The sequence below is a fragment of the Capra hircus genome, chromosome 7, assembly GCF_001704415.2.
Source record: "Capra hircus breed San Clemente chromosome 7, ASM170441v1, whole genome shotgun sequence".
NCBI classification, from domain to species: Eukaryota; Metazoa; Chordata; class Mammalia; order Artiodactyla; family Bovidae; genus Capra; species Capra hircus.
In genome coordinates, this window is record NC_030814.1 from 14538719 (window position 1) to 14562735 (window position 24017).

The 24017-nt window shown below is 39.8% G+C and overlaps 1 protein-coding gene across 5 annotated transcripts in view; it reads right to left on the bottom strand.

Annotated features, from left to right (window-relative positions):
• The window catches only part of CAST (calpastatin), a 134069-nt gene that overhangs the window by 104632 nt on the left and 5420 nt on the right, over positions 1 to 24017 (bottom strand). For all 5 annotated transcript variants that reach the window (XM_018050016.1, XM_018050019.1, XM_018050015.1 and 2 more), the window contains exon 2: positions 12972 to 13034. In XM_018050016.1, coding sequence (XP_017905505.1) covers positions 12972 to 13034 — 63 coding nt within the window. The remainder of the gene's footprint in view (positions 1 to 12971; positions 13035 to 24017) is intronic.

Genomic DNA, 24017 nt, shown 5'->3' on the forward strand with positions numbered 1-24017 from the left:
TGAAACTACTGGAAGTTAATCAGATTCATATCTGATAAATATGGGAAGGCTATCAAAAGGAAAAATTGTGATTTTAATGAAAAAAATATTGAAGGGGGATATGAAACAGTTTTGTGTCCTGAATGCAAAAGTGAAATTAGTTTCAGAATTATTTGAACAATGGACATTGTAAATACATAAGTTTTCAAGTTACTACTGAATTTTGTTTTAATGATTTTAAGTCACCATTTTCTTTCCTATTGCATACTGATGCATCTTAAAATCAATATAAAGCTTTGGTCAGAGATTAATTGATAGTTATCTTTCTTTCTTAGCATTTTTTAATCAGTGCATTTTTAGATCAGTGGTGTCTTAGGCTTGATGAAATGTAGTATTTTTCAGGATAAGGACACTCATTAAAATGTTTTGACATATTTGTTGACAAGTCAGTTCCATTAGTTAAGTCATCCCATAAAATGAAAAGCAAATATTGTGTTTCCACATGAAAACACATGATTTATTGGAAAATAGTATCTAGAAAAAGATTCTTTCCAAGGAGAGACAGATTCCCCAATACTAGCAATTATAAGGCTGTGACTTTTATTCACAAATGTTCTTTTACACCATGGTTGTAAGTAGTCTATGGACAAATACAAATTGCTTTCACTACAGAAACACGTATAAATGGTGTTACCCCAAACTCAGCTCAGTAAATAAGCTATGTTAGTCCCCTGCGAAACACTGCTAAATAGGTCACAATGATAAACCCTAAGATTAGCTCATAACCTATTACACAGAAATTCACTCACTGAATGAATCATCCCGTCCACAGCAGTCTTAAACGCACATTATGGTGGCCACCATGGAGTTTGTTTCCCGATCCCTCAGTGCCATTCATGGTCTCCAGGCAGAAGGCCTCGGGGTGGTCTAGCTCAGGCCTCTCCATCTGAGGTGGCCGCACTGACGGGGGTGGGAGGATGCATTCTTCTCCCACTCTACTTGGGCTGGGGCTCAGTTTCCCTGGGGCCCCACTTCCTACCCACCAGCAGGGCGCAGCTGTCCTTACACTCCCTTACATTTTAGAGCCAAGGGAATGGAATGATTTAACCTTGCTTAAAGATCTTTCGAGTAAAAAGAGGGCATGAGGAAGGAAGACGGCAATGAAGAGTCAGGGAAGTGAGTTACAAAAACTGACAACAGCCTTAAGAAAGTCTATGGAGTTGGCATTAGGTAGAATTTTTTAAATAGATAACTTTACAAACAGTTTTGGATACTAGTTAAGAGTATAGACTCTGGAAAATGAGTTCCATCCTGGGGTCCACTATTATATAAATGTGTGACCTTGGACAGGTTATTTAATCAAGTTGTGCCTCAGTTTTCTCATTAGGAGAATGGGGGTTGTTGTAAGGAGTGTGTGTGTGTGTATGTGTGTGTGTAACCGCTACATATGTTCAATATCAAATGATCACTAGTTCTTTACTACCATTATCAAATCTATAAAGATAGTGCTTACATGATTTGCTTTCTCTCTTATTAAACTACTTCTCACTGAGATGTTAATAATTAATATATTATCCCTCCTACAAATACCTACAATTTAAAAAAGGATGCACAGGAGGGCAATCCTTAATTCACAGGTTAAGGAAGTTGCTACTGGTGGAATTTCAGACATCAACACTAATCCAACTGGGAAAATATTAGATGATACCTCCCAAACATAGCTACTCAATAAGATTCCTCCCCCTGTCCCAAGTAGCGATGGTGTGTATCTCTGAACCTATGTAAGTTTTATGTCACTTTAAAAAAAATTCTTTTATTCATAAAAATGTGTCATTTTCAGAGGAAACAATTAGTTTTCATTGGATTTCAAAAGGACCATAAACTAAAAATAATTAACAATCCCTGCCCTCTATGCAGCCTTAGTGCTTAAATCCTGATGCTCTGTCCATATATAAGAAGTGCCCTCCTAGCCAAACACATGTGTACACACATGCGCGCGTTCACACACACACACACACACACACACACACACACACAAAGGGTGGCAGCAGCAGCTTTACTCTGGAAACATCTCTTAAAGATTCCAAAGGGAAAAGGCACATAAAACATTTCTCCCTTTAACGTCTAAGCAGACAGATTCACAGGTTTAGCTTTGATCATTGTTAAAACACTTTCTTCCATTATCCTTTTATTATATATGCTGTTTATTATCCTTCTCACTCTAATGAAAAAAAAAAGTTTAGAATAAAGAGAAAAGTATAAAGAAGAGAATATAAAGTACTCAAAATCTTGCCACTCAAGACAACCACATTCATTTTTCTATTTTTATGCAAATACAAAATGTACACAATTTGTTAAATATATGGAATTACTGGTCTCTCATCGTCATTTTTTTACCTGCCATAAACATTTTCCTCCATTGTTAAATGTTCTTGAAAGCATGGTGTTAAAGATGCCTTACTCACTATTTTTGTGCTGTTAACTTCACCAGTTCATTAAAGCTGTATGTTTCTCTAGTTTGTTATTACTATAAATAAAGCGATGGTGAGTATTTTGGTACCCAGGCATCAAGCACACCTCTGATTATGTATTTGAAACAAATTTCTAGAAGTGGAATTTCTGGGTCAGAAAAATTTAATTGTTTTTCTTATTTATGACCCTAGGTTGCTTATTTCTCATTTCTTAATATTATTATGTCTTCATTAAAAGAAAAGTTTAATCATATTTCTAATATTTCTAACCTTATAATTTGTAAGTTTTCAAATACTTGAAGAAAATTCATATAAATGTCAAAACCAGGCCCTTTCTTAAAGCGCACACATACAGCTAACATATGCTCATTCAGAAAGACAAAATCATCAATGTATCAATATTTTGACTGTTGAGACCAGAAATACTTATTCCAACTGAACACTGCACCTCAGGAGGAATTTCCTCCTTTTAACCACTGGGTGTCCCCTGAATCCTATTTTTAAAGTTAGGCAGGTATCACCAGATCCTATCTAACAAATAGTTCAGCAACCTCTCATCATATAGCTGGTAGAAGGAATCTTCATTAGTTTTTAAATGCATTATTTTAAAAATTAGTCATTCAACTTTCTTGTCAGCTTTCATTTTTCAAGGAAATAGATGCATGGATTCAGACTTTACTGAGTAAACTCAGTGTTTTAAGAAGGTAAGCAGAAAAAAAAAGTAACAAAATTGCATTTTATTCCAAGCACTAAGTGAAACCAAAATTGGAATGCGAACATGAGATCACTTTAGCTCTCTGTTTCCTGTAAGAAAAGTGTTTTCTTTGAAACTGTATTTTGCAGACTTCAGAGTGATATATTTCTGGAAGGTGCTGAAGTCCAAACATTAGGTACCTTGAGCTCAAATTAGACCGCTTAGGAATCAGAGACTTGATTTGAAAAAGAAAGAGAACAGGGGTGCCCACCTTAATGTGAAAAACCAGCCACGAAGTCCACAGTCCTAATGATTAAGATAAACATATGTGCAAAATTCATCCCTGAGCTCTTCCCAAATAATGTCTTTCTTATTTGATATTGGTCAATCGATAAAAGAATCCATTTACCTATAAACACCTGGCATGCAATCCAAGAAATCTGTACCATGTGATACATGGCAACACTTATCTCTTTCTGTGTAAATAAACACTGATTTAAGCTTTTTGTTTTATCTGATGCTCACTATAAATGCACGTACACTGGAAAAGAAGAGTCATCAGTGCAGAATCTCCACTGACTCAGCAGCCTCTGGCTCATAACAGAAACAGCTCTCAAATGAATGACGATATCCCAGTCTCCAAACAAGAAAGCTCCCTCAGCCCCCAGTCCCGGGTCTATCCCCGGCCTAGAGGCTCCTTGCAGCGTTCCCACCCGTGACCCGGCAACGCCCAGGCTCCCCTACCCCTTTTTGCTGCTTCTTTGACTCGTTCACTGGTGTCTCCTTCCTACCTCCTTCACGCAGCCATTTATTAACATTTGCTTTTAGTTTCTCTCTTCTTTCTCCCCATTCTCTTCTTCAATAATTTCAACCAAGAATTTTGGCAGTGAGGGTTAAAAAGGAAGATGGAATGGGAGCTTGAGCAGCTTCAAAAGAAATATTTTTAAATAGTTCATGATGAGGAAGACGAAACTGAAACGTCGTCTAAAGAGGAGTCATTAAATAAGGACTAAAAAGAAAGAAAAGAATGGGTGCCTCAACAACAACAGAAGGAATGAGGGATGAGTTAAGGAACGAGGTCCTAGGAGAAGTAGGAAGAAATAGAGTTTGCATTTCTGCATTTCTCCCTGCAACCAAAGCCTCCTTTGTGGTCCAATGACTCCTTGAAACCAGTACCCTCAGTGTGCTTCAGGGCCACGCTGTCCCCAGGACATGGAGACAGGAGATGGCTGAGGGATGGGGTGGGGTGGGCAGGCATTTTAAAAAGAAAAGGAAATGAGAAAGGAAAAAAAGGAAGAGAAGCTTATATGTTCCAGGAACTGCGTTATGAGCTCTGTAAGAATCATCTGTGTTACTCGAAATGTGCTCAGAAGACCACCATCGAAAGAGTCACCTGAGATGACTGGGAAAAATACTGAAAGCCTGATTGCACCCTGATCTGGGCCCCCGAGTCTCAATATTTCATACTATCTCCAGGTGACTCATAGGCATGCTTAAACTTGAGAAATACTGCATAATCTCATGTAATGTCCTAGGAGATGAGGAACAAAATTTAAAATAAATTTTTATGATACTAACAAATTGATGCTTTTGAACTGCGGTGTTGGAGAAGACTCTTGAGAGTCCCTTGGACTGCAAGGAGTCCAACCAGTCAATCCTAAAGGAGATCAGTCCTGAGTGTTCACTGGAAGGACTGATGCTGAAGCTGAAACTCCAATACTTTGGCCACCCGATGAGAAGAATTGACTCATTTGAAAAGACCCTGATGCTGGGAAAGATTGAAGGTGGGAGGAGAAGGGGATGACAGAGGATGAGTTGGTTGGATGGCATCACCAACTCAATGGACATGAGTTTGGGTAAACTCCAGGAGTTGGTGATGGACAGGGAGGCCTGGCGTGCTGCAGTCCATGGGGTCACAAAGAGTCGGACACGACTGAGCGACTGAACTGAAAGGAACAGTGCTCTACACATTTAGTAAGCGTTCTGGAATAATGCCGATTGAAATAGACTAATTTATTATGTCAACTTACTAAGAGGTTCTGACTTCACAAATGAGCTGTTTGGGGAAGGTCTTAACAAGTTATTATGTACATTGGTATATGATAAAATATTACTGACGTTATGACAAGAATCATACATATTCAGTCCTTAAATGATAAAGGTTTATTGCTATGGGCACAATTTTAGGTCATCCTCCCTTCTGAATCAGTCATTCCATTATCTTTTAGAAGCTAATGAAGCTTAGAGAGAAGACTGAAAAAAAAATAAATGTTAAAACAGGATATTTCAGGATTAATATTTAATTGATTTTGTCCCTTGGGTTTCCAGGACTTAAGATCTATTCTAAAGTCAAGAAATGTAACTTCTGTTCAATTCCTTTGATTTTTTTTTAACTTTGATTCTAATTTCCTATGCTATAAGGTACAGTCTTCAGAGACAATTTTGGTGGGACCTAAGATCTTATGCAGTTAGGCTCATTACTCTAAAGTGCAATAATAATAATAACTATTTTTATTAGTCACTCCCTACTACTTATATAACATTTTGTATATCACAGATTTTTAATTTAACAGCAAATTATTTTCATATTCTTGGTTACAGAGGGACTGTATTTTCTAGCAACTGGCATATATTTCTGGGTGTTAACAGAGTTGTTTTGAAACAAAAAAAGACTACTAAGCTTAATGAACTACCAAACTTCCTTCCTTTTTTAATGGGAAAGGCTTGGCCATATATAGTCAACAAAAGACTTTGAGTCCTGGCTCTAAAGCCTTTATTGGCAAACAAGTTCTCCTCATTGGCTAGTAAAAGTAATAACAGTAGTAATAATAATAATAATAGCAGCTAACACCGTCACATGTCCCAGGCACTGTTCTAGACACTTCATTTGCTTGGTCTCATTGATCTTCACATTAACTCATGTAGAACCTATCACTGTCTCCATGGACACATGAGAAAGGTACCCTTAGGGAGGCGAAGTAACCTGCCTAAGAACACCCAGCTAGGAAGCTGCAGAGCTGGGGACAAGTCCACACACTGGGACTCCAGGGCCTGCTCTCAGCGACTACAACATGCTGCCTCTGTGGGCACCGTGGACGGGGGGCAGGCTAACTGCGTGGGGAGTGTGGCTTTTCAATGCTCCCACGGCACGTGAGAAAGAAGATACTCTCACCATGGTCTCAAGATGGCAAAGAGTTTTTGTCTTGAATTTGAGAAACTCCCTGCGTTTTTCTCAGAATTCAACCTGAAAACCTGTCTTCAGATAAACAGGCTGTTTGAATGGCTACATAATGGCTGGTATTCTAACCGTAGGTTTTGAACTTAAATCCATAGATGGCTCGCGAAGACCCATATGGCAGGCTCCACATGAGAAAATATACACTCTTATTACCTACGTAAACAAGTATCAGTCGCTGAAAGGCAAGCAGTACCTAAAGTACATCATGATGACATACACACAGAACGAGGCACACGCACCGGAAACCACTCAGAGAAACTGCAGAAAAGAGGAGACACACGGAATGCTCCCGAAATCCTAAACCTCAAGCCCTTCTGTTGAAACTCATGAGGAGCTACTCACAGTTAATAAACAGAACAGAGTCTGCAATGAAGGCCTACTTCACAGGTTATACCCAAAGGAGGCTAGAAAAGGGGAGACTGGATTCAAGACGTGAAAGAGAGTCATTAGGAGACCACCCCAGGAATTCTACTACAAAATAATCTCAACAGCAGGTTCTACTCATCTTCTCACAGAAGAGGCTGGAATTGACTCAACAACAAAGGAAGTCAGGGAATTGCCAAAACTGGAGTAAAATCTCCACCCTGACGGTCACTGAGCAGGACCCTGTGGAGGCTTCCTGGGAAAGACCACCTCCCCCACCCCCTCACCACATCCTCCACCTGCCTCTGGTTTGCAGGAAAACTTTGGCCTCCTAGGCCTTGCCTGAGTTCCAAAAAAAGACATTTAATCAGATAAGTGAGAAGATGAAAAACCAAAGGAAAACTGTCAAGAAAGACGCCATTTTCCTGAAGACTGAGATGGTAAATCTCATAAAATGATACACTACAAGAAGAAAATTTCAGAAAAGAAGACTGTCTGCATCCTTAATAGGAAACGAGATGGCACTGCCCCCGTGAAACCTGGGTAGAGAGCCACAGACGGAGAGAAGATGGAGATGGGAAAACCACAGGGTGAAACAGAGAGAGATGCGGGAAGATTGGATTGGAGAGGGGTACAATGCAACAGGGGAAAAGGCAAAATTTAAGCCTGTATTGGAAGTTTCAAGGAGCAGAATTTAGATGACAGAAATAAAAATATGGGGGATAAACTTCAGAAACTCTCACAGAACACAAAGGTAAAGGTCAAAGAGAAAACTGAGGCAGGTGACTACTGAGTGTCTGATCTCACAACTATATGTATGTTTAAAAAGAAACTGAAATAATACCAATAATTGCATAATAGACATTCTAGGAAAAAATTAATAGAAAAACACACATGTAGGCACATCCTGGCAATTTTTTAAAACTGTAAGAATAAAAGAAAAAGAAATCACAAATACATCAAAGCAGGAAAAACAAGTTCTCTAAAAATAAATAACAATTAGGCTCCCTCAGACATCTTTTCTATAGCACAAAAAGTCAGAAAACTATGGGGCAACAGGTAGAAAATTTTAAGGGAACAGAACTGTTACCCCAAAATGCACAATTTTGTAGTAGCATCTTGTGTGAGGCCAGCATAAAAGCATGCTTAGATCCACACAGATGCAGAAAATCACCATCCATGTGTCTTCACTGAAAAATAAATTATCTTAAAGATACTCTAGTTAATGGGAAGAAAATCAAAATTTAGAATTTAAAAAAAAATTGGAAACTGCAATTGAAAAGGATTTTGGAACTTCCTTTAGTGAGTTTGAAGTGAAGTGAAGTGAAGTCGCTCAGTCATGCCCGACTCTTTGCGACCCCATGGACAGTGGCCTGCACCAAGCTCCTCCGTCCATGGGATTTTCCAGACAAGAGTACTGGAGTGGGTTGCCATTTCCTTCTCCAGGGAATCTTCCCAACCCAGGGATCAAACCCAGGTTTCCCGCATTGTAGACAGACACTTTATCATCTGAGCCACCAGTGAAGTCTAGTGAGTTTAGTGAGTTTAGCCTTTCAAATCGGACATCCAGCAGAGTTCTGGATCTCCAGGTAAGACATACTGGGACTGCCCTTGGGGCACCTTTTCAGTGTTGCCTCCTTCTTGGCACTGGGACATGAACTGTCCAGCACAATCAAGTCCCCACAGTTAAAGTGGACAAGAGATTGTAATGACTTAACACCCCTTAAAATAACATTTGCTGTGGCACTCTTCCAGAATTTGCTAAGGACGGCTTTATCACTTGCTGGCGGGAACACTGTCCCAGAAAACTTGTTAACAAGAAATATGTTTTCCTCTCTCAAACACACAGCACAAAATAATAACCAGATTAAATACTATATGAAATGCCAAGGTACTTAAATACGATTTTCTACGTATTTAAAAGTGGAAGTGTTAGTCGCTCAGTCATGTCCGACTCTTTGCGACCTCATGGGTTGTAGACCACCAGGCTCCTCTGTGGGCTCTGTGTCCATGGAATCCTCCAGGCAAGAACACTGAAGTGGGTTGCCATTCCCTTCTCCAGGGATGGGACCATTCCGTACTCAGGGGTGGGACCAGCATCTCTTACAGCTCCTGCTTTGGCAGGCAGGTTCTTTACCACTAGCGCCACCTGGAAAACCCCATGTATTTAAAAGCCACACACAACGATGACTCCTTTCAATTGGAAAGTACTTATCTATCACAAAGCACACTGTTTATCATCTTTAGTCTAGGCCCTTTTAGGCTAGTAATGTTCCTTTGTTATTTCAGCTTAAACATAAAATACGGCTTCCCTGGTGCCTCAGATGGTAAAGAATCTGCCTGTAATGCAAGAGACCCAGGTTAGATCCCTGGGTTGGGAAGATCCCCTGGAGAAGGGAATGGTTACCCATCCCGGTATTCCTGCCTGGAGAATTCAATGGACAGAGGAACCTGGTGGACTGTGGTCCATGGGATCGCAAAGAGCAGGACAAGACTAAATGACTAACACTAACACACACAGGAAAAAGATGAAGGAAGGTACTCAAAGATGGAAATAGTGGCCATCTCTCGAGGGGCTGGAATTCTAGATGCAATGTTTTTTCTCTAAAATTGTTGATACTTTCCAAATTTTCTTTAGAAAAAATATATTGAAATGTTTCAATAATGATACATAAGAGCTGCATCATTATTAAAAAGCTACAAAAATCAGTATATATAATAACTATGAACATATTATATTATCATGATGATTTGAGAGTACACACAAAATTTTGTAGCAGCAGTTACAACTTAAGTGGTAAGACAGGGTAAATCACTTTTGCTTTTCACAAGTACATATTACTTTTGTGATGAAAAAAAGACAATCTCATCAAGAGAAAAAATATGTTAGAAAGAAATTTTAAAATGTTGGAGTAATTCATGGACTTTAGAAGGAAGAGAGGTAAACACACTGAGGGAAAGAATACCACGAATAAATTATGGTAAACAGAATTTATCAAATACCTTTAAGGCACAATTTCGACTCTATACATCTCCCTTTCTTTACCCATAAAAATATATCCATTATTAAATCTGAAGTCCCTAAAACAGGCTCTGTGAGATCATGCGCATCACTTGTCTTAAATTCTATTTCTCAGGACGTCACGGAAATATGCTGCTAAGATGCTCACACTCCCCCAGGGTGGTCAGATGTGTCAGTCAAACACTTTAAATAGATTTGATTGCAGGTTTGGAAAGACTACTTTGTTCCACTGTATTTAAAGGTGCTGCCAAATGTTTTCATTTTTCTCTTTCCTACTCTGTAGTCATTTTATCTTTGGTTTTTTTAAGTCCATTCAACTTTTGGTCTTACAGTTCCGCTACATCTGAGAAGGACTTAGGTTCTTAATGATTGTCACAAAAAACAAAACATACATTTTCAAAGAAACTTACTCAACTCCATCCTCAAGCATTTATATTACAAATGCAACATGACAAATGATATTTTAGTTGCAAGAGTCTATTTAAATAACTGCAGACATCCTAGGATCACTTAGTGGGTGTATAGGGGTCATATTCAAGATAAGTAAAAACCATTTATGGTAGCAGGAGAGAAAGAAGTCTGAAATTCACACAGCTGCATTCATCCCCAGGTATTTTTATCTATGACAATATCATAATGGTTCTTGTCTAAATCTAATCATTTTCAATCCTGGTTAAATCTTCCCGAAGCCCTTCTCTTTCACCCTTTTTCTTGCATCTCCAAATGAAAGGCACTGAAGAAGTACCCCTGAGCAGAGAAAGCACATTTTCAAACTGACTTTGTTTCAAAGGCCTAGGTTAGTCCTTGGAAGCTTAATCAGTATGTCTGCATATGCTTGGGGACAACAAGCTATTTACCCTTTGGAGGTAGATGCTAGTTTGAAAATGGATAACCAAAACCCCCCAATAAGCTTCTTAATCTTACTTCTTGTTCAACAGAACAGTAGATAAGAAAGCATTTGTGAGGAAGAATCAGTTTTAGGAAATCTTTCTCTAGTAATCTGAAGAGGATAGTAACTGGTTGTGGGCGGTAGGCAGGGCAGATGACAAGTCCAGACTACACGTGGTTTTATAATCACAAACACAGAGTAAAAATAATGACCAACAGATTTCCTTGAATTGTCTCCAGGGCCATAATATGTCATCCATGACATAAAGAATGAGAGACTCCTTGGAGACAGACCACATTGGAAATATAACTAGACCACTAGATGATTCCACCTACACATCCATCCACCCTATCAAATAGATATGGGCAGAATTTGGCGAGATAATAAGCCGTCCTCAGTCTCAGGCTATCTGAACCTCTGCAGTGATTTATGTCACAGGAGCAGGGCAAAGCCTGGCTCTCCTCTCTGTCAGCCAGCTGGGGTGGAGCAGAACAGACCCAGATGACCAGGTTCTGGCACAAACGCAAGAGCTGTGAATCTGAATTTCCCAGACATGTTATGAAACAAAGTCAGACTTGCTTGAACTGCTGATTAAAAAAAAAGAAAAATTCTTTCTTTCCTCTCCTGAGATGGAAGCTTAGCCTTTCACTTTCAAAGAACTGCAAGCACAGTCATCACACAGACACGGAAGTCTCGAATTCTCCTCTGGTTGTCCTGATAACAGGACTCCTTATCAATTTTCCCAAGTCCTTTATAAAAATGAAAATGAGGCATTTTATAGTCCAGACATCAGAAGAGATCTAAACTGGGTGAGCAGCTGCTGCCTTAACCAATGATATCTGTACACTCAAGACATAATATTTAAGCTTCCACATAAAAACGTAATTGTTGAGAATAATCCTGTAAGATCTAGGATTCTTAGAACTAGGTCACTATCCAGTCACTTGATTGAACTGGAAGATTTCCTTTCTTGTGCAAATGTTTTCAACTTGATTAATATTAACATAAAGAATAATATCTAAAAACATTATTTCCTGATCTGGACAATAAAGAGACACTATAGTTGTCTCTTTATTCAACAGGAAACCTATTTGGTAGATAATTTATCTGGGAATATATTTAAAGAGTAGGATTGATAGGGGAACTAAGTGATGTTAGGTACATAGATCTTCGTGCTAGTAAAAGTTGGCTTATTCCCATGGAAAAAAAATTTAAATAATTTAACTAAGGGCCAGGATAAAACCTTAATAAAAGTTTATTTTTACTTTGTAAAGAAAATTTTCTTCCATGGAAACAAAACTATTCACTGCAGGTTTGCATGGTAAGAAATAATCTAAATTATATTGACTTGGGTGTTGGTAATGGAAACAATAGTAGACAGCTGAGGACTATAAACCTTCATGCAGAATTCATAGCAAGTTCTAGTCATAATGGCCCCCTTCATACTGAATATACGGAAATATATGGAATATTTCAAAACTGCAGAAAATAAGCAGAAAGAGAAGCTAGATTTTTGGAAGCATGCTAATAAGAGAGGAAACCCAAAATGGTTACTTTATGCTTTTTAAATTTCCAGGTACCTTTCAGGACCTGGCTCTTTTACAAACTGGGGTGAATGATGGTAATTATTTCTACTGAATGAAGATGAATATTCCACTGGGATTTAAAATGTAAAAAGCAACAAAAGGAAGCAAGCCTAGGAGCCTCTCAGAGGCTAGAACTTTCACATGACCCTTCCATGGAGACCAGACGATGCTGATGGTGAACATAATGGGGTATCATTCAGTGAAAGGAGAAATTCATGGACTCAAAGACAACCCATCTCAAAGTGAGGTTTGCTTTCACTAGTATTTCCACAGGATGGAACCAAATAAAAATAGTCCCTTTCTCTCCCTTTTATTTATGAGCCTGAATGACTGGTTTAATCTAGGTTATCACCGTTGTCCTTTCACGATGACTCTCATAAAAAAAGATTTCCTTTATCAACAGTAGCATTTAGCTTCCCTTCTGTATGTTTTTGTTCAAAAAAAAAAAAAAAAAAACAGTTAAGATTCACCAATTACTATAAAGACAACACCCTAGATAACTGAGTTCTACTCCTAAATAAAAGCTATTTCTGGAGGAAATAGTTCTTCTCTGAGGAACACTTTATTTATTTTTAATGATTTCCTCTTACAGCATTGAAGCAGCTCTTAGTTAAAACTAAATTTGCGAACATTTTAATAGGAGATATTTGCTACCTCATTATTTATTTCACGATAGAATTCACAATTTAAAAACAAGAGAAAACGAAAATTCAGTATTCTAGAAATTACCTCATCTGATCCTTTCTTTTCTCCTGACTTGGAAGGCGATCTACTGGTTCTTCCACTGACATGCTGTAAAAATATTAAAAGAGATAACATTTAATAGAGGGAGGTGATACAAGATAATATAATAGTGACTTTAATCCCAAAGAGCTAAATATACAGACTATAAAAAAAGGACACCTTTAATCTTCCTCCTGAGAACTGTTAATAATTCTCCATCGACATAGGTGGCCTTCAAAAATAAAGGGAAGCTACAGACATTTATTTAGGATGCAGAAAGTAAGTCTGTAATTAACCAGACACAGATCTGATAGTGGTGCCAAGCCGGCATCTCGTCTCCTACAAAATGCCTCCTGGAATTTCAAAGCCCAAATTGCCAGCATAGGCTACATCTGGTTCCTCATGGAGATGAGATGTCTGAGGACCATACTGAGCCGAAGCCATTACTTAAGCCTCAGTTCAGCATGAACGCAAGGGAGGAAATTCTCTGGAGTTCTGTCTGTTTATTTACCAACACAGAAAGATAAAGCATGCATTGGGAAGACCATACCTCCAACGCTCATTACCTATGGCTTTAGAATTTCATTATGTCCTGAATCAGAATTGTTTTTCTCACTAGGACACTGGTAATGAATGGAAGTAATTTTGCACGCATGTTAGGTTGCTTCAGTCATGTCTGACTCTTGGCAGCCCCGTGGACTGCAGCCTGCCAGGCCTCTGTCCATGGGATTCTCCAGGCAAGAACACTGGAGTGGGTTGCCATGCCCTCCTCCAGGGGATCTTCCCAACCCAGGGAGCCAATTCACATCTTTCTCTGACGTCTCCTGCACTGGCAAGGAAGTATTTTTATGTGGTATATAAAAGCTTCAAGTAGTTTACATGCTATTTGGTTTGATAAAAGAAGCCATGAAGATTATTGAATTTTTAAAAAAATATTTATTTCATTTATTTTTGGTGGCACTGGGTCTCAGGTGAGGTGTGTGGCCTCTCTAGTTGCTGGTGTGGGGCTTAGTTGCCCCATGGCATATGGGATCTTAGTGTCCCCATCAGGGATCAAACCCTCACCCCCTGCACTGGAAGACAGAATCCCAACCACGGGACGAGCAGGGGAGTTCCCATTCTTGAATTTTTTTGATAAATGAAAATATTTCATGTTCCTGAAAATTAGGGACAAAGAATTGTTTTATTTCTTGTATAAGCGGGATATGCAAGAAAGTGGGAAAAGGAACCTAAATATAAGAAAATGAAAAGCTCACTATTGGGTCTTAGCCCAGTCATCTTTAGTTAAATTGAAACATAAAACCCGATCATGTTCCCTACAGTGGAATCAAACCTGGATATGCAGGTCACTTGTTATTCAAATGAAAAAGAATGGCAATAATAGCAAAAATAATAATAATGTTTACCATTTTTTATTACTTACAAGGCACTTTCATATACATTTTTATCTGAGACAAAAAAAGATGCTCACGTGATTTCATGGATTAAAATAATTAAGAATAAAAGTCATGTGATGTGCTTTTCACAAAGACATATACCTAGTAAATGAGAAAAGCTTGCAAAGCTGGTTTTCTGACTGTAAATCTATTGTCTCTATACTATGATAAGAGCTTCCCCTGTGGCTCAGTCAGTAAAGAATCCGCCTGCAGTGCAGTAGACCTGGGTTTGATCCCTGGGTTGGAAACATCCCCTGGAGAAAGAAATGGCACCCCACTCCAGTATCCTTGCTTGGAAAATCTCATGGACAGAGGAGCCTGGCAGGCTACACTCCATGGGGTCACAAGAGTTGGACATGACTTAGCAACTACACCACACATACTATGATAAATGAAACAAGATAATATTTCTTTAAATCATATCAACAGATATTTTTGTAAAATAAAAAGGCTAAGCAATATTAGACATGTGGGTGAAATCTTTCGGTAGTTCTTTGTATAAAAACTAGAAAGAAATCACTTTCACGAATGGAAAACTTTTCCCCAAACAGAAACCTCTCATGAATTTCTGCGCACAGAAAAGCAGGCAGACTGCAGTAGCTTGGTGAATGAAGCTCTCTACAGGGCTTGTTTCACCCAGATGACCTAGTCAAGAGTTTGCCCACCCCTGGAGAAGGAAATGGCAACCCACTCCAGTATTCGTGCCTGGGAAACTTCATGGACAGAGGAGGTGGTGGTGGCTTAGTCACTAAGGTGTGTCCTGCCCACGCGACCCCATGGACTGTAGCCCACCAGGCTCCTCTCTCCATGGGATTCTTCAGGCAAGAATACTGGAGTGGGTTGCCATTTCCTCCTCCAGGGGATCTTCCCGACCCAGGGACTGAACCCGCATCTCTTGAGTTTTCTGCATTGGCAGGCGGATTCTTTGCACTAGCACCACGTGTGAAGTCCCATTTTAGAAACGAGAATACAGACCCACAACTCACTCTTGTCTTGGGCAAGGCTCCAGGCTCTCTGCAAGGTCCCACTTTGCTTCTTGCTCAGGTGGCAAACATACATTATGATTTACCCTACGGTAAACATGCAGACAGCCTTTTCTCTTTAAAATAAAGGTAGATAGATATCTTACTATAAAACGTTTATAAGGTTGATTCCCTGGTATTTCAAAATTGCAGTCCTCCAGATTAACCAACATCATCAGTTACTTGCTTCCACTGAAATGCTCAAAATCCCTCACAATTACATAGTTTCCAAATAATAGTTTGAGAGGGATATATATATAAAACAAATGCTTTTTTTTTTGCTTAAAATGTCTATTATAAATATATGTTTTACAAAATGAGGTTTTAAAAACACAAATGCTTTTTAAAATGTTAAATTGTAATGACAAATTATAAAAATTATGTACTATAAAAATTGTCATTTTTTAACTTCAAAAGAAATATTTGCTCTCAATAGAGTAAGTATAATAATATATATAAAAGATCACATAGTGAAATGACAACATTTTTTAGTAACTATCAGGATTATATTTTTTCTAGTTTTTTTAACCTGGCTTTTTATTATAAAAATTTTCTAACATACAGAAAAGTTGAAAGAAAAATACAATGAATATCCATAGTCCCACCACTGAGAGGCAACAACTATTAACTACTGTTGCCATATACTGATATCTCATCATATATTATGGACAGACACATAATCTACATATATTTGCATATTTACCAGCATTTGAAAGTAAACTGTAGATATCCTGAGACTTTACCCCTAAACATTTTATCAAGCATGTCTTTAAACTGAGGACTTTTCCCTCTATAATTACAATACATCCTCACTCTAACAAAACTCTAACAGAATTAATAAGAATTACCTAATGCCATTCAATTTCCAGTAAATGGAAACTTTATAAGCGAACCACTGCCCTCACCATTCCTTGGCGCTTATTCATATTCAGTAGCTGGTGCTGTGCTGTGCTTAGTCGCTAAGTCGTGTGCAACTCTTTTCAATCCGATGGACTGTAGCCCATCAGGCTCCTCTGTCCATGGGAGTTCTCCAGGCCAGAATACTGGAGTGGGTTGCCATGCCCTTCTTCAGGGGATCTTCCCAACTCAGGGATCGAACCCAGGTCTCCCACACTGCAGGTGGATTCTTTACCATCTGAGTCACCAGGGAAGTCCATTCAGTAGCTCATTAATGATACAACATCAGTTACATCTTTTCATTGAAAGAGATTCAAAGTTCCTGATTTCTACATTCATGGAATAACTGTGTACTTTCCACATTCTTTCCATTCTGCTGATGAAATAAATGTTTGGAAATTACACACTTCAGATTTGATTCAGCTTAGGAAACTGCAGCAAGTGTCTCAAAGAGTGAAGAAAGAAACCTTTGTCTGCTATCACTACATGTAGTTGATGGTTTGGGAAGAGCTGAGAGAAACATGGAAAAGGGAAGGCGTCAGGAACTGAACCACAAACCTGAAATATCCAGGAAGGACTTTTCTCTAAGAGTGGAAAGAAACTAACATGTTCTAAGCATCTACTTTGTGAGCCCAGCGCTAGGCATTTCCTCTCTGTGGTCTCCCTGACTGCCATAGCAGTAAAAGAACTCTAGGGACAGAACTGGCAGCTTATTTTATTGATAAAGAAATAGGATGTGAAACGTGAGCTCCTCCTCAGTCACACTGCATGTCAGCTACATGCGTGGGTTATACTCTGGAGGCCAGAGACTGGGCTAGTTAGCAGCTAGCTGAAAACTTCTGATGCCCATCAAGAAAGTCTCAACCCAATGCTCTAAAAGGAAAACAACTCAAAAAACTCAACAAAACCCAATAAAACCTTTCTATTCTAAAACTGTTGTGTGTGTGTGTTTTTTTTTTTATGAAATTAATCAGACACACAATACCAAAGTGTCATCCTGTTTTAGGATGTTTTAGGAGCTGGACAGGAGCAAAGACAGGAAGTGCAGGATGCCAGCCCTAAAGCAGGAGACATTTCACTAGGAGGATGAGGCCCCAGAAGCCAGGAGCTAAGATGAAAACACATGAGAGAATAAGAGAGATAGGAGTTTAGAGGCAGAGAAAATATCAGCTAAAGGGCTTTTTGGTCCTGCTTCAAAAAGAATTTTCCAACCTGTTTCCACTTCCTGGCATCGCTATATATTTGGTAAGCATAGCTGTCCTTTGTCCTCATTCTAGAAGACAGCATTAATATGCATCCAGTTTTCTGCCCTAGCAATCTCACAAACGTGTCGGGAAATCAATAGGAGCAAGGAGCCATGAAGCTTGGCACTGTGCTCCCACCCAGCTAAGGACGTATGCCAGCGGCAAGCTTTGGCTCTGCAGCATTTGGGGCCGCCTCCCCAGTGCTACCCAGATACACTCTGACATACTCAGAGACAAGGGTATACGTCACAGGATGAGCTGAAGCTCAAACTTCTACACATATTAGAAGAGAAGGAAGACAGACAAAACCTGAGCTTCTGCAAGCCTAAGCTCAGCTCTGAAAGAGCACCAAAACCTAGTGTGCTTCTGAAATGCCTCTATTAGATTTAAAACCCCCCCAAAAGGTACTGAGTTTCATTTAGGGGGTAACAAAAACATTGCAAAATGACCTTTAAGAGATGCTTGGACAACTCTGTACTCAGTACTAATAAAAATAATAACACTGAGTTAGTAAAATGGGGCTTCCCTTGTGGCTCGGCTGGTAAAGAATCCGCCAGCAATGCAGGGGACCTAGGTTCAACCCCTGGGTGGGGAAGATCCCCTGGAGAAGGGAAAGGCTATGCACTCCAGTATTTTGGCCTGGAGAATTCCATATAGCCCATGGGGTTGAAAAGACTTGGACATGACTGAGCAACTTTCACTTTCAATAATAAATATTAAAATAATAAAATATTTAAAATATCAAATTGTATGTTTTAAAGGGTAAATTATGAATTATATCCAAATAAACCTGTTTAAGAAAATAATAAAGACTATGTGAAAACAGCTGGAAGGTCTTCCTTCTGCAATTTGGGGAATGCTGATGGAGATCAACGTTTGCGTGTCCAGTGACAGCTGTGGCAAAATCAAGAAGTAATGAAGCGTGATCCCAGGGCCCTCTGGAGCCTGGTGCACACCGCTTAGCTCACCCCCTGCACCACTGCTGCTTACAGAGACAAAGGCTTGCTGGGGAGGGTGGGGTAGGGGTGCTCCCTAAGGGTCAAAAAGCCTTCATTTAGCTGTGGGTTGCTCCATGGAAGAAAAGCTATGACAAACCTAGACAGCATATCAAAGAGATGGGAATACCAGACCATCTTACCTGCCCTCCAAGAAACATGTATGCAGGTCAAGAAGCAATGGTTAAAACTGGACATGGAACAATGCACTGGTTCAAAATTGGGAAAGGAGTACCTCAAGGCTGTATATTGTCACCCTGCTTATTTAACTTATATGCAGAGTACATCATGTGAAATACGAGGCTGGATGAATCACAAGCTGAAATCAAGATTGTCGGGAGAAATACCAATAACCTCAGATATACAGATGACACCACTAATGGCAGAAAGCAAAGAGAAACCAAAGAGTCTTTTGATGAAGGTGAGGGGAGAGTGAAAAAGCTGGCTTAAAATTCTTCAACATTCAAAAAACTAAAATTCTGGCATCTGGTTCCATCACTTCATGGCAAATAGATGGGGAAAAATGGTAACAGTGACAGATTTTATTTTGGGGGGCTCCAAAATCACTGCAGATGGTGACTGCAGCCATGAAATTAAAAGACACTTGCTCCTTGAAAGAAAAGCTATGACCAAACTAGACAGCATATTAAAAAGCAGAGACATTACTTTTCTGACAAAGGTCTGTATAGTCAAAGCAACGGTTTTTCCAGTAGTCATGTACAGATGTGAGAGTTGGACCATAAAGAAGCCTGTGTGCCAAAAAATAGATGCCTTTGAACTGTGGTGTTGGAGAAGACTCTTGAGAGTCCCTTGGACTGCAAGGAGATCAAACCAGTCAATCCTAGAGGAGACCAACCCTGAATATTCATTGGAAGTTCAGTTCAGTTCAGTCGCTCAGTCGTGTCCGACTCTTTGCAACCCCATGAATCGCAGCATACCAGACCTCCCGAAGGGTTGATGCTGAAGCTGAAGTTCCAGTACTTTGGCCAACTCATTGGAAAAGACTCTGATCCTGGGAAAGATTGAGGGCAGGAGAAGAAGTGGGCGACAGAGGATGAGATGATTGGATGGCATCACTGACTCAACGGACATGAGCTTGAACAAACTCAGGGAGATGGTGAAGGACTGGGAAGCCTAGTGTGTGGCAGTCTATGGTGTCAAAAAGAGTCAGACAAGACTTAGTGACTGAACAACAACTCATCTTTCAGTGCAGGTCACAAGTGCCCAAGCACTTTTGGAACCGCTTAAGCTAGAGTCCGGGGATTCAGATTTAGTTTACCCAGGGTGATGCTGGGGACAGATGTACATCCCTGAACTTCCCCAGCTGAAACTAACACCCAGCTAGGACTGAAACCACTGCTTGGAGAGGAGCTCTGTGGGCACCATGTCAGGAAATGGAGGTTTCTACTCCTCCAATCACCACACTGAGTCAGCACCCATGGGAGCTTCCCCAAGTCATACAGGCCAGGGCAGCTCAGGGCTCCTGGGTAAACCGACTGCTCAAGGCAGAAACCCAGTGCCCTGTGTTCAACCCAGCATTTCCTGACTAGTTCTGAGCCTTGTCCTGCTAATGGCACATCAGATCTTCATGTTGCATGGAAGTCTCTATTTTCTTAGTAAAGCAAACGAATCAGCACTTTATTATATATGCTCCTGCTTACTGATTACTTCATACATGTGTATTTTGCCTGCTCAACCAGATGGTAGATTAAATTCTTTTTTTCCTAGTCCTGTGGTAGCGGTCCGACAAACAATTCTTGACTGATGACTGCATTTCCACAAATCTCTAAACATTCCTTGAGAAGTACTTTTGCTCTTTTCAGGTTAGTAGACTAGGTGAAAGACTTTTTTAAAAGCTGAAAAAAAATAGCTTGAAAATTTAAGAGACTATATGCAAATCGGATTTCCTGCAAAGTCCCTTAAAAATCTATTTTTGCATGTATTCTGCTTTCTAAAACAAGACTGTTCAGCAAACAAACATAAGGCTCAAGATGGAAAGCTGGTTTTGCTTTAAAACAGGCTCCCTGGTGCAGACCGATGTGGACCTGCTTGCCCTAGGGTGGGCTCCCTGCCCTGACCCCGGTCAGTTGGTGCAGCAGGAGTGTGTGATGGCTGCCTCCATGCGGGCCTCCTGCAGGACAGGCCAGCAGTGGTTTCAGCTTCTGCAGGGTGATCCTGCTTCCACTCCAGTCTAGGAATGATAGCAGCTTCCTAGTTTCTAGCCCCTGTGTTGCCTCATCTATCCCAGTTGGCTTCCTGGCCTCTTCTGTTACCTGGCAACCAGCTCCCTGCATTCCATTCCATTCCCCAAACTCGAATAAGACAGGAGGCATGTGGGTCTGAAATGCTATGAGACTTTTAGCCAATAATTTAAACTTTCTAATTTCTCCTTGGAAAATGCAGGTCATAATGCCTACTCCAGGGGCTGGCTTACTTATGAAACAAGTGAGGAGGAGCCTGGTCCACTGGCTCGTTCATTTTAAGAACACAATAAAGGTCATTTCACTCCCTTCTTTTTCATTGGCATGGTGAATTATGAGACAATAAAATGAATATAAGAAGAAACAAAGGTTTAAGCTTTCATTTTCTAAGGCTATAAATAATATAGCAGGGAATTTAGATTTTAACTTGCCATAAGCACAAAGGAACAAGATTCATCTGATAAGTTTACGTTTAGTACTTTGCCTACCTCAGGACACTGTATTACATGAGTCTCACATTTCCATGTTACAAATGAGGAAACGAGGTACACAGCGAATAGAGAACTCATTTTCTCAAATAACAAACACCAAGCTGGTCACAGGGACAGCACTTATTGTGCAATTCCTAGGCTATAAAATACTTCAAGGGTGTGGGGTGTGTGTGTGTTGGTGGGGCTTCTAGTAAGATAGATAAGGCAGGATAGACACAATGTTACAATGTTGATAATTATAGAAGGTGATGGGTACAAGAGAAGGGTGTTATATTATTCTCTCTGCCTCTGCCCTAAAAAAAAAAGTTTTAAAATTTTTTGACTCTTCTTAAGAGCTTGTATCTCCCTAAAGTTACACAAAGGGTTTCCCTGGAGGCTCAGTAGTAAAGAATCCATCTGCCAATGCAGGAGACATGGGTTCGATCCCTGGGAAGGGATGATTCCCCTGGAGAAGGAAATGGCAATGCTTGGGAAATCCCATGGAGAGAGGAGCCTGGCAGGCTGCAATCCATGGGGCTGCAAGAGTTGGATACAACTTAGCAACTGAACAACAACAGAGTCACACAAAGGGAATATCCTAGCTATTTTTACTTGCTTTTAATACTGAAAACCCCAAAATAATGGAGAAGGCTAGTATGAGAGGAAGAATTCATTTGCTAAAAAAATAATCAGTGATGGGAGGATAATTATTTAAAGAAAGTAAATGAAAGGTATGATGCATGATATCTTTCTGCTTCTCTAAAAACATTTGTTATCAAACTATAGAAATACAGGATAACCTTCTTTGGGGTTCTCATATAAAAGAAGACACAAATTAAGGTTTAACTGCATATGTATAATTCTGAAATCCTCATGTTTCCCTGAACTCCCATTTGCTTTTCTCTAACATTTTAACATTCTGGTGGGTACGCCCAGGTGGCAGTGTAAGGGCACACCTTCATTTTGCTCAGTTTTCAGAAGTAACATTGATTATCTTTCTGCCTTGTTTAGCTTAGGGGTTCCACTGTAGTAAGGCTTTTTAAATTTCCTCTGAGTCAAAGATGACGCCATGAGAATTTCAATAGCTACTCTGCTACTTTTGTACTAGTCTTTAGGCTGTGCTTGTGATTTTTATCTATGAGAAATGCAAGAGAAGACCAAGAATGGACCATCAGCACAATTTCTGTGTCCAGGGCACCCTGTTCAAAACAGGACGCATAGTAGGTGGGCAATAAGCAACTGTGAACCTCTTTGGCCTTTACCAAAGCACTTTTATATTCTATAAGTTCTCCAGAGTCAGAAGGAATTCCATAAATTTTAGGAAAACTAACCATAGACCCTTTTTTTTCTGGAGTTAAATGACTCTCCCATCTGAGGAAGCAACTTACATAGATGGTACTCACTGGATCAAGTAATTTCACACTTCTCTTAAGTGAAAGACACTGGATATTTTTTCTTAACGGTAGCTGCAAAGCTTTCTGGGTCATTTTCTTATGAAAAGAAAATGAGACAACTTGAATAACAGAGGTTTAGAATCACATTAACAGGATTTCAGTCCTTAAAGGGAAGATTCTGGGAAGATGAAGTAAGAGGTACCAGGAATCCATCCCCTACCTGGAACAAAATCTCCCTGGCAGAATCTGTCTGATGTAACTACTATGAAGTTCTGGAGTCTATCAAAGACTTGCAACTTCCAGGGGAACATTTAAATGGTAAGTTTTGGTTAATTTGCATCCATTTCAGCTCTGCTCAGCGGCAGCTGCCCATTCCTCGTCCCCATTTCTCAGCTCAGGTGGCTCAGGGGTAAAGAAGACTCAGGAGACGTGTTTGGGTTGGGAAGATCTCTGGGTTGGGAAGATCTCCTGGAGGAGGAAATGGCAACCCACTCCAGTATTCTTGCCTGGAAAATCCAGTTGTCAGAGGAGCTGGGCAGGCTATAATCCACGGGGTCGCAAAGAGTCAGACAGGACTGAGTGACTGAACACACACAACTCACAGCAAGCAAGTGTGCACTGGAGCATGCAAAAAGGACTCTGCCCTCCAAATACTGCGCATCTGTATTCTGATCACGGATTGCTCACGCCCAGGGAAAGGTGCAGAATCAGAAAAGTCCTGAGAAGCTCTTCAGTGTACACTTTTGGCTGAACCTTGGCACAAAAAGAGCCCATCATTATCAAAAACAAAACAGCAAACCCTAGGGAAAGAGAATTTGATTTCCAAAATTTTCAATGATTCAAATGTCCAGTTTTCAACCAAAAAAAAAAAAAAAGAAATCACAAAGCATGCAAAGAAACAGAGATGTATTGCCCAATCAAGGGGAAAAACAAAAAACAAATAAAAACCAGAAACTGTCCCTAAGAGCTGATAGTAGATACACTACATAAAAACTTTAAAATAACTGCCTTAAAGATGCTCAAAGAACTAAAGCAAGTGTGGAGACAGTCAAGAAACCAATGCATAAACAAAATGGAAATACCAATAAAAAATAGATAATCTAAAAAGAAACAAAAAAAAAATCCTAGAGTGGAGACATATAACTGAAATGAAAAAAATCACTAGAGGGATTCAAAGGCAGACTTGAGGAGGCTGAAGAAAGAATCATTGCAATCAAAAAGAGGACAGCTGAAATTATAGAGTCTGAGGAAGAGAAAGGAAAATGATTAAAGCAAATAGAGCCCACAGGGTGTCCTGGTGGCTCAGACGGTAAAGCATCTGCCTGCAATGCAGGAGATCTAGGTTTGATCCCTGGGTTGAGAAGATCCCCTCGAGGAGGGCATGGCAACCCAC